Raw genomic sequence first — 12,779 nt, 5'->3', positions numbered from 1 at the left:
AGATGGAAACGTTAAAAACCCAAACTGTGAAACATGTAAATGAAATGACACGCATTATAAAGTTATCATTACACAAATGTACAAAGCATTAATAATTCAAATCTGGTCAGTCATTTTTGATTTTGCAAGTGGACACTCTCAACCACTTAACCATGTCTTGGTTCACTGGTGACAGAAGTAAGATTCCAACTTCTCTTTTCAACTTAAAAGACATGTCAAACCACACGAAGCAATGTGGTGAACAGATTTTTTTTCACCCCTCATTTCTATATAAGATTTTGTTTGCAAAAGAGAACATCTTCAGGGAAAGCATATACTCTCCCTACATCATCATGGCTCTCATCTCTCTGATGCTGCTGGCTGCTGTGCTACCGTACCTGGGCCACTCTGGTAAGAAAGCTTTATTTTAATTACTGTGTTTAGTTGTACGCCTCAGTTCTTGCATGCAGTTTTCAGATATATTAATTATTAATTAGAACAGAACAGAAAGTTGTGATAACTGGTTCACACTGAGCAGAATTTGGAGCAAAAAAGACACACAGAAAATATGATTATAACCCCGCTGCCTTCTTTCTCTCTCAGCCAGTGTTAAAGTTGGTATAATAAATGGCACCGAGGCTAAACCTCACTCCAGACCCTACATGGTCTCCCTCCAGATGGGTGGACGACACATGTGTGGCGGCTTTCTTGTATCTGACCGATACGTCATGACGGCTGCGCACTGCTATAGGAAGTAAGTTTTTATTCAAAGTGTTTTCTCATTGAAATCTGGGTAAAATGTCTTCATTATTGTTTAGGTTGTTAACTTTCTCCAGCCATTACTTAAAAAGATGGTTGTCTGGACAAATTTCAACCCATTAACAACTTGGAGTCACGTGTCTGTGAAACAAGACTTGTTGAATCTCCTACTCTCATGGGAATTAAATGTTGAGGATAAATATGGGGGAAACTTATGAGTGTTTCAAAGAATGTTACATTTGCTATAACATGCAACATATGCATTTTTTCTCTAAACAGCCGACCAATATTTACAGCAGTGCTGGGTGCTCATGATGTGTCAAACAACGCAGAAGGCTCCGTCCGCATGGAAGTGGAGGCTTACTACCCCCATCAGCAGTTTAATTTATATACTGCAGACTATGACATCATGCTTTTGAAGGTAAATGGCTATGCTGAAATCCGTAAAAATACTGGTCAGCCATTCCCAAGATTGGATGGAGACTCACGCATAACATTATGACCACCTCATTGTTTCTACACTTATTGTCGATCCACTTACTATATAGGTGCACTGACTATAACACATTACAAACATGGCTATGAAGTGTAATGCATTTTTATAAATATTCATAGCCATGTTTACAATGCATTATGAATTGATACAATGATTTATATCATTATGACCTACAAATGCATCATAATATATTATGAATATGTGCATCAATTCTTATAGGTGTATTATTCATAGACAGTGTTACGACTGAGACTTTACATTTATCACATTCTGCCAGCTTCTTGATAATTTAGCAAACAATGATCTTCTGACAGTTGCGTTCAAAAGTCACACCGTCTGCATCTATCAGCTGGATCACCCTACCTCAAAAAGATGAGGACATCCCGGCCAACACAGTCTGCAGTGTAGCTGGCTGGGGAAGCACAGCAGCATTTCATCCCCCGACTAACCGTCTTATGGAGACACAAATCACGATCATAGACAGGCAAACTTGTGCTCAATATTGGAGTTTAACCACAAGGATGGTGTGTGCACATTATCCTGGAGGATCTTGTCAGGTATGAAAAAATACAGGCTGACCCAACATGTACATCAAGGAATACATACATTTTGACAACTACACACCAAAGTAATACAATGATTTGTGTTGTTGTTAACAGGGAGACTCTGGGGGTCCTCTGGTGTGTAATGATGTTGCAGCAGGTATTGTTTCTTTTGGTGAGAGGCGCTGTGATTCAACATTAAGGCCAAATGTTTATGCCAGAATTTCCGGCTTTCTGCCCTGGATCAGCTCCATTATCGCAAGAGGCTAGTCTGCAAAAGAACCAAAGAGGAAGCACTCGGCTATTTTCATTTCAATTAAAGCATTTCTCAAGCATATACTTTACTGTCTCCAGTTTCAGTTTTCTTTTGTTCCAAAACGACGAAGGGTTAAAGCACAAAGCACATGGATTGATCAGGGAAATGCAAGTCAGAGTCGAGTCTCAAGTCTCTGTGGTTCAACTGTGAGTCAAGTTTCGAGTCTTTGGGGTTCGAGTCAGGGTCGAGCCTTGAATCATTGGCTTTTGAGTCTGAATTGAGTCTCAAGTCACTGGGCTTTGAGTCTGGGGTCTCAGGTTTGATTCTCAGTCAGTTCTTGAGACTCTAGGGTGCAAGTTGAGTTTTTGAGTCTTTGATAGCGAATTTTAATTTAATCCTAAGGAACTGGTGGTCAAACAGATGGAAAGAACCAATCAAAAGAGCCTATGAAAACTGACATGTAGATTAGATCATATATATTAAAAACTCACAGCAAGTGAAGCTTTAGTTGGCGGCCAAAATGGACATGATTAAAGAAACGAAAACATAAAAACCCTAAATGTTAGAAACAGAGCAATGAGTTATAATTACATGCATAGCACTTTATAAAGCACCAGTATATGACCTTATAACGTTTCTTCACTTATGTTGCAATGCATTATAAAACATGATGTAGACATTTAAGCCAGGCTGTTACAGGCTGTAAATGAGAATCACATCTAACTGGTTATACAGAACATACACTGTGAAAAATCAAGCAGTGTCTCACATCTTATTGTCAACATTTTGCTTATTTTAGTAATATTCCTAAACAAAGTGGTTGTTATTATTTACTGTTATTATCTACAGGCTAACATAAAGCAACTCTCTGTGCTGCTAACGTTTGGCTTTGGTTGCTGACTGTTACACAGTCTAGCACCTGTAGACAGCTAGCCTAGCATTATGCTTTCCAGTTAGCCATGGATTCACACTATATATAAAAATGATGCTTTTGAAAAAAAACCCTTTTCAACTCCTTGAGACCACCGGTGGTTCCAAGGTGTGTGGTATGTGTCATATGAGGCTGTAACTTCTTTCTAGTCAAATAGATGGTGATGTAATTTTAAATAATAACAAAATATAATATAATAACAAATCTAATATATATGTATATACTTAGATTACAGTGCGAAAGTTTGCATCTCAGCAAATTTTTAAACAATTTACCTCAGCAGTGAGTTTATCACAATGTACATTACAATAAAGTCATATTCATAATTCAAGTAAACATAAAAACAATAAAAAGTAACAAGAATTTCTTGGGTCCATATTTTTCTTTGACACCTTCACAGCTGCCTTAGAGACTTGTTAATATCATCAATTACATCATGAGCAAAATTCACTGAAGCACTGATGGTCGAACCAGGAGCGGCTTTTTAACTACATATAACACTGGGCTTCCCAAGGAGATATATATATATATATATATATATATATATATATATATATATATATATATATATATATATATATATATATATATAATGTGTCTTAGATGCCTAAAACCCTTGCACAGTACTGTATATTATATTTTATATAAATAATATAATAATGAAATATAATAAAAGAAGTCTTGGTTTGCGTTGGCAACCACTTCTGCAGGATAGATCGGAGATAGACAAGATCACACAGAGTATTCTTAAAATATAACTATCATAGCTAACATGATCTTTTCTGTCATTCAGTAGATTCAAATAGCAAATACATTATGCACAGCTTGCTAACATTTACTGATCGTTCACTGATAAAGTACCATTATTTTGTGCATGAGAGCCACAGTTTGAACATCTGAAAAATTCCAGCAGCCAAACAGAATAAACACACACACCCCTCCTCTGAAACTCCCCTCTAACATCAAGATGAAGTTACTGTGGAGCACAGGCACAGAGACTTTATTACACTGGGTAAAATACTACTAATGGCACCACTATTTAAAAATCTGACATTTGAAGCTTGCTGTGTGCTTTATTTTGTATTTTGCAGTGTTTCAGTAAATCCATCAACTTGAAGACTCTTAATATTGGAGGGAACTTTAGTATTAAACATACCTCACTTGGAGCTGACAAATACATCTTACAAGCTCTTATAATGTGTTATGAACACTACTTACTATGAACATTATTTATAATGCATTATGTTAACAATTCATGATGCATAATAAGCATGGCTGTAAAGTGTGAGATGCAAGGGTGTGCACTGATTGGCTGTGCTGAGATTGGGGCAAGAGCTTATAAGCCTGGTGACCACCTTTCTCAACGCTCCTCCTTCTTCCCTTGATGTTGCTGCCTGAACAGCCAGACCAAGAGTTCCAAACACAGAGTAGTTGGGCCTCCTCTCTGTACTTGCTAGTCTATTGTGATGTGTTAAACTGTCCACTGTGGTGGCATGTGAGGCCTTTTGTTAAAAGACTCAGACTTCTAGATTGGAAGCCGTACGAGGTGTTTAGGATTGTAGCCTTGTTTTCTTTTGGGCTTGTCTTTGGTTTTGTTGAGGGAGTAGGAAAGTTAGTTCATAGGGGAGGTATATTGTTCTTTTTTCTTTTTTTGTTAAGACTCCTGAAGCTTAAGCCTCCACAATCTATAATAAAGCTCATGAGACTAGTAAATATGTGTTTGAGTGTGACTGGTGTGCTGGGTTGGTAATGGGAAGTTGGGGGGAGACACTTTTATGTTGCTGCCTACCCTCTGGCAGATCGTAACAAGTGTAATGTATTGTTAGAACTATATATAGCCATGTTTATGATGCCTGTATGTATGTATGATTATGTGTGTTATGAATGTGTTCATAGGTTCACATAGACGTTTTTTATATAAAGTGCTACTGAGTTTATACTGGGAGTAATTTATTCCTTTTTCCCAGTGGATCGTAGAGAAGAAGAAGAGAGTGAGAGTTGTTTAAGCATTCATTAACCCCTTAGGGCCCATTTAAATGTGGCGATTTCTGCTGTTTTCTCATCATTTTCTCTACTTACGTGGCTTTTGTTGCATTTATGTAAAGAAAGATATTTAAAGCATCTGATCAAACAAAGCTAAGAATATTTGTAACTTTTATTTACCTTTTTGAACAGAAAAACCCATGAAAGAGAATATCAGAATATCGCCTATCAGTCGTGTTTTATTGTTACAATATACATAGTCACTAATAAATGTTTACTGATCTGAATTGATCCCAGTAAAGGAAACCTTGTACATCTTTTATACAGTGGTAGAAAACACAATATACAGGCATATTTATTTTCAGATTAAAATGGATTTTTCAGGTTAAAATGGATTTTTTTGGATTAGATCCAGATTAGTAGGATGCTCGGATCAGTAAACTGAGTTGAATTTCATAGAAATGCTCTGTCCTCATTTGAGAAAAGTTTAATTGAGAAAAGTTAATATTTGTGCTGTGAGATGTCACATTGATCTTCTGTGTCTAAGATTATCATGCATCCGGCGAACTCCCTAACAAACTCTGTTTTCAGTGTACTCTGGGCAATCACGTGACTGTGCTGCCATAACTGGAGTCCCATTCAGACTCCATTTCCCAGGAGTCTGCGGAGGATCATGTGACTTTTGACACATGCTCCCACACCTGTCAGCGCTCACAGTCTCCTGAATTTTAATATGGCTCACCTGTGTTATGTCATGTGATCTTTTAGTTTATTATTTAAGCCCGGGCTTAGTTTAGTCTCATTGTGAAGTATTGTATCCCTGAGTTCGTACTGAGCATTTTTGTTATGACTGCCTTTTTGTCATGATTGACCTTCGCCTGGATTACCTGGTTTTTGTCTCTTTGCCTTTGCCCCTTTGTACTGTCACCTGTGTTGTTGGATCTGTGCATCGACTCTTGGATTGGTTACCTATTACGATTTTGCCTCTTCCCTGATCTGAGATTAAAATTCTCTTTTTATGATTTGCATGCATCTGAGTTCTGCTGCCTCATCACAAAGGTTATAGTCTATAGTCTATAGTCTGTGATTTTGAATAACATACAGTATTTAGGATTTGGAGCTTATCTATAGAGCGCTAACTCTACCCTCTCTCTAACTTCAGAACCTTTCAGTCACATTAGAAAAATTAGAATTCAAAATGAAACAATAATTTGAAGCGATTTTGTTTCTATTGCTCATGGAGGACTATACCCCAATAAAACCTCTGCCCGTCATCTATACATCTGGAGTGATGCCCCTGTTCACAAATTAGAATTTGCACTTCTGAAAAAGATGCTTCTTCTATATAGTACCAGAAAGGGTCCTGCTATTGTCACAATGTCAAGCTTGTAAAAATACAAGAACCCTTTTTGCTGCTATGTAGAACAAATATGTTCTAAATAGAATCATATACAGTGCACAATCAAGCTGATGCACCATTTCACCATGCATAGAACCTTTTGAGCATTAAAATGGTTCTTTGAGTGTTTGTAGTTCTATATAGAACCATGAACTAAATCACCCCTAAAGATTGTAGTGCATGTGTTGTTATTTGGTCAATGTTTTGTGATTTTCCAGTGCGCCTTTTAGTGTGTACTGACTTCTGTTGGCAGCTGTACTAGAGCAATCTCTGAGGCTAAAATCAAGCAACCTCTGAGGCTAGAACTGAAGCAATGTCTGAGGCTAGAACTGGAGCAATGTCTGAGGCTAGAACTGGAGCAATGTCTGAGGCTAGAACTGGAGCAATGTCTGAGGCTAGAACTGGGGCAATCTTTAAAGTCAGAGCTGGTGCAGTGTCTGAGGCTGTTAATGCAATGTATGTGATTCAACCCTTACATGGCCAGGACCTGACAGCAGGCCCAAAATTCTATAACCCTTTGCACCGAAGTCCCTGTAGTTACTGAATAATAAGCCTTACCATGTAATAAGCCTGGGATTTTAAGGGATTAACAAACAGGGTTTAAATAATGAGACAGGAAGCAGAGAGACCAGTCAGGGACAGAGAGATTCACAATTGGGAACTAAATCAGGACCTTTATTTAACAACCAAGTTTTTAAAACGGAATGTTCACAAATGTTAGTTTGACACGTTTATCTGATCAGCCTGTTTGCTGCATCAGAAAAAGTACTGCTATGGAATGATAGGAGGAATGTGCCTCCAGTGACTGTTCACTTTCGCAGGAATGACATACACTGATCAGGCGTAACATTTTGACCACATGACCACCTCCTTGTTTCTGTGCTCTTTGTCCATTTTATCAGCTCTGTTTACTATATAGGTGCACTTTGTAGTTCTACAATTACAGACTGTAGCCCGTCTCTTTCCTCCCACAGTCCAAAGACATGCAGTCAGGCCTGTTTCTGTTTGTTGCTCCAGGTTGGGGCAGCTGTCCCCAGCCTGAATTCCTGATCCCGTGGCTGCACCCAGCGGCAAACCTGATCCCATGGCCGCACCCAGCGTCAAGCCTGATCACACGACTGCACCCAGCAGCACTCCTGCGCCTCCGGACCCACCACCAGTCGCTGCAGGCCCACCTGCCCCCGCAGACATCATGGCATTACAGCTCCTTTGTTTCCGCCCATCCCGCCCTCGCCTGTGTCTGTTCCATGTGGGCCTCCTGTTCCTGTGTCTGCTGTTCCCCATGGGCCTCCCTACTGTCATGATTGGCCCCTCCCAGTCCAGTCCATGTGTGTGTGTTTTTTCTAGTCCGGCCTCCTTGTTTAGTGACTCTGCTCCTGATTGTTTCCACCTGTGTTCCCTCCTGATTATTTAAGCCCTGTGTTTGCCACTGGTCTTTGTACTGTTGTTTGAACTGTTCTGGTTGTACTGTTTGTATGTTTGATTCTGGTTTGTCTGTCATGTCTGCCCCCTCGATCAATCCGTGTTGGCTCTATGACAATGGACTTGCCCATAATAAACGTTGCTTACCTCAGCATGTGTCCCCCTGCTCACTTCAACTAAATAAATGTCCACATTTCTTGCTGCCCATCTGCCTAGATATGTCCTCATCCTCCTTAAGTGCTTTTTCATTCTTGTCATCTTGGTGCCTCTTCTTTTTCTTGCAGTTCTTGCCACTGTTGTCCATCTTCACATAATTCCCGTATGAAAATTAATACATTGTAAAGGCAAAATGAAATAATGAGCTGACTGTTGTGCTACTTGTCTCAAATTTGCACTGAATTTGAAATGCTAATCTCCCAAGGCTGATGTTAGTGTGTTAAATTTTTCCATGTCACTTCAAATAGTCCTGTATCTGAATTTAACTGATCCATCATTCAATAAGGAACATTAAATGAGACTGAAAACATAACTTCAGCTTCGACTGTAAAGCTCTGTGCAGTTATATAGTTATGTATCTTACACTGACCCATGCCAGAAAATGAAAAACTTTAAAAAAGAAATTGAAAGAAAAAAAAAACAGAAACAAAAAAAGGCCTCCTGCCTTGGGATGTTTGGTTGCCATGGTTACATTAACTGTGCAGCCTGAAATGCACAGGGAGAGATGTGGAGTTTTTATAGCTTTTAGCTCCATTTGTATAATGTGATTTTACTTAATGATCTTAAAGTCACAGATCTGTAAGTATTATTATTATTATTATTATTATTATTATAACCATTAGTCAATAAAGTGTCTGCATATTAATTTTTTACTGTGTTTGTTTAGGGCATTTATTTGTATTAGGTCTGTTTTTGTTTTTTACAACAACAAAAATGGACTTTAATGTACATGCTGTTTGCATAATTAAAATCATATCTGCATACAAACTAACACAGTTATTTTTTTCTATAATGATAATTACATAAAGAGCTAAAATCCTAGTGTGCACTTATCCAAAAGTGCCCCTCAGCAAAGTCTGCGCACATCCCTGCGTGTAGTTTGTCTGAGCACTCTTGTGCAAGAGTTTAGACTTTTTGCATAAGAAGTGACCAGCAACCGGCCCAAACCTGAAATTTGGCCAAACTGAAATCTGCCCAACTTTCCTGATCAGCCAAAAATAAGAAATAATATTAAAGAAAGAAGAAAATGAAAATTTCTTAGTTATTTTGCATAAACTTGTGTGTGTGTGTGTGTGTGTGTGTGTGTGTGTGTGTGTGTGTGTGTGTAACAGGATAAATAGGTAGAGTTAGAACTTAGGCTGGTCTGCTGTCAGATTTTTTTTTCACAACAGGTTTCATGAGGCCTATGTAGCACAACCATGACAGTATCCTAACTGCAGTGTTGGGCATATCACCACTATGGAAAAAAATGATGCACACATTAATAAGGTTAAGTCCAATCTTAACAAATACAGTACTAACCCTGATAAAGACAACATAGATAAAAACAGACAGTTGAGTATGTTCATAAAGATGGAAACCTTAAAAACCTAAGCTGTGAAACATCTGAAGCTAAACTATCACAGTAGGCATGGAAGTGGGTTTTCTTGCGTTTTTTTTTCTTCATTATATTTATATCTTACCTTAGAGCACTTTTTTCAGTTTTCTTTAACCCTTTAAAATCCTAGGAGTAGTACATACTTAAGCTTATTATTAAGTAAATGCAGGGACTTCAGTAGAAACTGGTTAGGTAATTCTTAGGTAATAGAAGTGTGTAATAAAACTTTGGGCCCACCAACAGGCACATGGGGTTAACTCGGGTTGCTGACATTTTATATTAGTTTAGAAATGGGCATCCTCCACTCTACTGGTATATCTGGTCTTACTTTTTCAGGCATGTCTTTTGAATATCTGAAGCTTCAAATTCCCAGTAAGTTCAAATTAACCCTAATTTATGGCTACGGCATTGAAAATAGATACTATATAGGTATGAACCACAGCAAAAAAGAGCATCATCGTCAATTCTGTAGAAATGACATGCATTATAAAGTTATCATTACACAAATTTACAAAGCATTAACAATTCAAATCCGGCCAGTCATTTTTGATTTTGCAAGTGGACACTCTCAACCACTTAACCATGTCTTGGTTCATTGGCCACAGAGTTCTGTAAGATTCCAACTTCTCTTTTCAACTTAAAAGACATGTCAAACCACACGAAGTAATGTGGTGAACAGATTTTTTTTCACCCCTCATTTCTATATAAGAGCTTGGTTGCAATGGAGAACATCTTCAGGGAAAGCATATACTCTCCCTACATCATCATGGCTCTCATCTCTCTGATGCTGCTGGCTGCTGTGCTACCATACCTGGGCCACTCTGGTAAGAAAGCTTTATTTTAATTACTGTGTTTAGTTGTACGCCTCAGTTCTTGCATGCAGTTTTCAGATATATTAATTATTAATTAGAACAGAACAGAAAGTTGTGATAACTGGTTCACACTGAGCAGAATTTGGAGCAAAAAAGACACACAGAAAATATGATTATAACCCCGCTGCCTTCTTTCTCTCTCAGCCAGTGTTAAAGTTGGTATAATAAATGGCACCGAGGCTAAACCTCACTCCAGACCCTACATGGTCTCCCTCCAGATGGGTGGACGACACATGTGTGGCGGCTTTCTTGTATCTGACCAATTCGTCATGACGGCTGCGCACTGCTATATGAAGTAAGTTTTTATTCAAAGTGTTTTCTCATTGAAATCTGGGTAAAATGTCTTCATTATTGTTTAGGTTGTTAACTTTCTCCAGCCATTGTTTAAAAAGATGGTCGTCTGGACAAATTTCAACCAATTAACAACTTGGAGTCACGTGTCTGTGAAACAAGACTTGTTGAATCTCCTACTCTCATGGGAATTAAATGTTGAGGATAAATATGGGGGAAACTTATGAGTGTTTCAAAGAATGTTACATTTGCTATAACATGCAACATATGCATTTTTTCTCTAAACAGCCGACCAAGATTTACAGCAGTGCTGGGTGCTCATGATGTGTCAAACAGTGCAGAAGGCTCCGTCTCCATGGAAGTGGTGGCTTACTACCCCCATCAGCAGTTTAATTTACGTAATCTAGACTACGACATCATGCTTTTGAAGGTAAATGGCTATGCTGAAATCAATAAAAATACTGGTCAGTCATTCCTAAGATTGGATGGAGACTCATGCATAACATTATGACCACCTCATTGTTTCTATGCTTATTGTCTATTTAATCAGCTCCACTTACTATATAGGTGCACTTACTAGTTCTACAATTACAGACTGTAGTCCAACTGTGTCTCTGCATGCTTTGTCAGACCCCTTTCACCCTGTTTTTCAGTGGTCAGGACCCCCACGGACCCTCACAGAGTAGGTTCTATTTGGGTGATGGAACAGATCAGACCCAGCAGTGCTGCTGGAGTTTTTAAACACCTCAGTGTCACTGCTGGACTGAGAGTAGTCCACCAACCAGGAAGAAGTGTCCAGTAGAGTGGACAGTGTTTAAAAACTCCAGCAGCACTGCTCTGATCCACTCATACCAGCGCAACACACACTAACATACCACCACCACCACATCAGTGTCACTGCAGTGCTTAGAATGAATACCCAAATAGTACCTGCTCTGTGAGGGTCCATGGGGGTCCTGCCCACTGAAGAACAGGGTAAAAGGGGTCTTACAAAGTATTCAGAAAAACAGATGGACGACAGGACTACAAAGTGCACCTGTATAGTAGGTGAAGTTGATAAAATGGACATTGAGCGTAGAACGAAGACATGGTCTTAATGTTATGCCTGATGGGTGTACAGTACCTTAGCCAAAGGGATCTTTGCAGTACCAGAAAGGTTTTTTTCAAGTTATACTGCATTACAAACATGGCTATGACGTGTAATGCATTTTTATAAATATTCATAGCCATGTTTATAATGCATTATGAATTGATACAATGATTTATATCATTACAACCTACAAATGCATCATAATATATTATGAATATGTGCATCAATTCTTATAGGTGTATTAATCATAGACAGTGTTACGACTGAGACTTTACATTTATCACATTCTGCCAGCTTCTTGATAATTTAGCAAACAATGATCTTCTGACAGTTGCGTTCAAAAGTCACACCGTCTGCATCTATCAGCTGGATCACCCTACCTCAAAGAGATGAGGACATCCCGGCCAACACGGTCTGCAGTGTAGCTGGCTGGGGAGGCACAGCAGCCTTTCATCCCCCGACTAACCGTCTTATGGAGACAAAAATCACGATCATAGACAGGCACAGTTGTGGTCAATATTGGAGATTAACCACAAGGATGGTGTGTGCACATTATCCTGGAGGATCTTGTCAGGTATGAAAAAATACAGGCTGACCCAACATGTACATCAAGGAATACATACATTTTGACAACTACACACCAAAGTAATACAATGATTTGTGTTGTTGTTAACAGGGAGACTCTGGGGGTCCTCTGGTGTGTAATAATGTTGCAGCGGGTATTGTTTCTTTTGGTGAGAGGCGCTGTGATTCAACATTAAGGCCAAATGTTTATGCCAGAATTTCCGGCTTTCTGCCCTGGATCAGCTACATTATCACAAGAGGCTAGTCTGCAAAAGAACCAAAGAGGAAGCACTCGGCTATTTTCATTTCAATTAAAGCATTTCTCAAGCATATACTTTACTGTCTCCAGTTTCAGTTTTCTTTTGTTCCAAAACGACGAAGGGTTAAAGCACAAAGCACATGGATTGATCAGGGAAAGTCAGAGTTGAGTCTGGGGTCTCAGGTTCGATTCTCATTCAGTTCTTGAGACTTTAGGGTGCAAGTCGAGTTTTTGAGTCTTTCATAGCGAATTTTACTTTATTCTTGTTGTTTAGCTGCAATTATTGCACAAAGGTAACTCCCTACAGTTTTATAAGGCTTGGAATAACAAGCTTTTTATCAC

The 12,779-nt window shown here is 38.8% G+C and overlaps 2 protein-coding genes across 2 annotated transcripts; both read left to right on the top strand.

Annotated features, from left to right (window-relative positions):
- The first annotated feature begins 314 nt into the window (after positions 1 to 314).
- Positions 315 to 2,088, top strand: LOC108415438 (mast cell protease 4-like). The gene is made up of 5 exons (XM_017688483.1): positions 315 to 390; positions 583 to 733; positions 1,018 to 1,159; positions 1,549 to 1,791; positions 1,894 to 2,088. The coding sequence occupies exons 1-5, from the start codon at positions 333 to 335 to the stop codon at positions 2,044 to 2,046; spliced, it is 747 nt and encodes a 248-aa protein (XP_017543972.1). The 5' UTR covers positions 315 to 332; the 3' UTR covers positions 2,047 to 2,088.
- An 8,019-nt stretch (positions 2,089 to 10,107) lies between these two features.
- On the top strand, positions 10,108 to 12,512 carry LOC119261538 (mast cell protease 4-like). Its single transcript, XM_037545595.1, has 5 exons — positions 10,108 to 10,185; positions 10,378 to 10,528; positions 10,813 to 10,954; positions 11,946 to 12,188; positions 12,291 to 12,512. Exons 1-5 carry the CDS (start codon positions 10,128 to 10,130, stop codon positions 12,441 to 12,443), a joined length of 747 nt encoding a protein of 248 aa, XP_037401492.1. The 5' UTR covers positions 10,108 to 10,127; the 3' UTR covers positions 12,444 to 12,512.
- The last annotated feature ends 267 nt before the right edge of the window (positions 12,513 to 12,779 follow it).

Source organism: Pygocentrus nattereri, chromosome 15, assembly GCF_015220715.1.
Source record: "Pygocentrus nattereri isolate fPygNat1 chromosome 15, fPygNat1.pri, whole genome shotgun sequence".
In the NCBI taxonomy this organism is placed as follows: domain Eukaryota; kingdom Metazoa; phylum Chordata; class Actinopteri; order Characiformes; family Serrasalmidae; genus Pygocentrus; species Pygocentrus nattereri.
The sequence above is the reverse complement of the archived record's forward strand: the minus strand, read 5'-3'. Positions and strand labels throughout refer to the sequence as shown.

What these genes read in the sequence shown, in the direction of transcription:
- LOC108415438 (XM_017688483.1), top strand. Translation starts at nt 333, where the DNA reads ATGGCTCTCATCTCTCTGATGCTGCTGGCTGCTGTGCTACCGTACCTG. An exon ending in ACCGTACCTGGGCCACTCTG is followed by an intron (nt 391 to 582) that starts GTAAGAAAGCTT and finishes TTTCTCTCTCAG; the next exon opens with CCAGTGTTAAAGTTGGTATA. An exon ending in ATCCTGGAGGATCTTGTCAG is followed by an intron (nt 1,792 to 1,893) that starts GTATGAAAAAAT and finishes TGTTGTTAACAG; the next exon opens with GGAGACTCTGGGGGTCCTCT.
- LOC119261538 (XM_037545595.1), top strand. Translation starts at nt 10,128, where the DNA reads ATGGCTCTCATCTCTCTGATGCTGCTGGCTGCTGTGCTACCATACCTG. An exon ending in ACCATACCTGGGCCACTCTG is followed by an intron (nt 10,186 to 10,377) that starts GTAAGAAAGCTT and finishes TTTCTCTCTCAG; the next exon opens with CCAGTGTTAAAGTTGGTATA. An exon ending in GCTGCGCACTGCTATATGAA is followed by an intron (nt 10,529 to 10,812) that starts GTAAGTTTTTAT and finishes TTCTCTAAACAG; the next exon opens with CCGACCAAGATTTACAGCAG.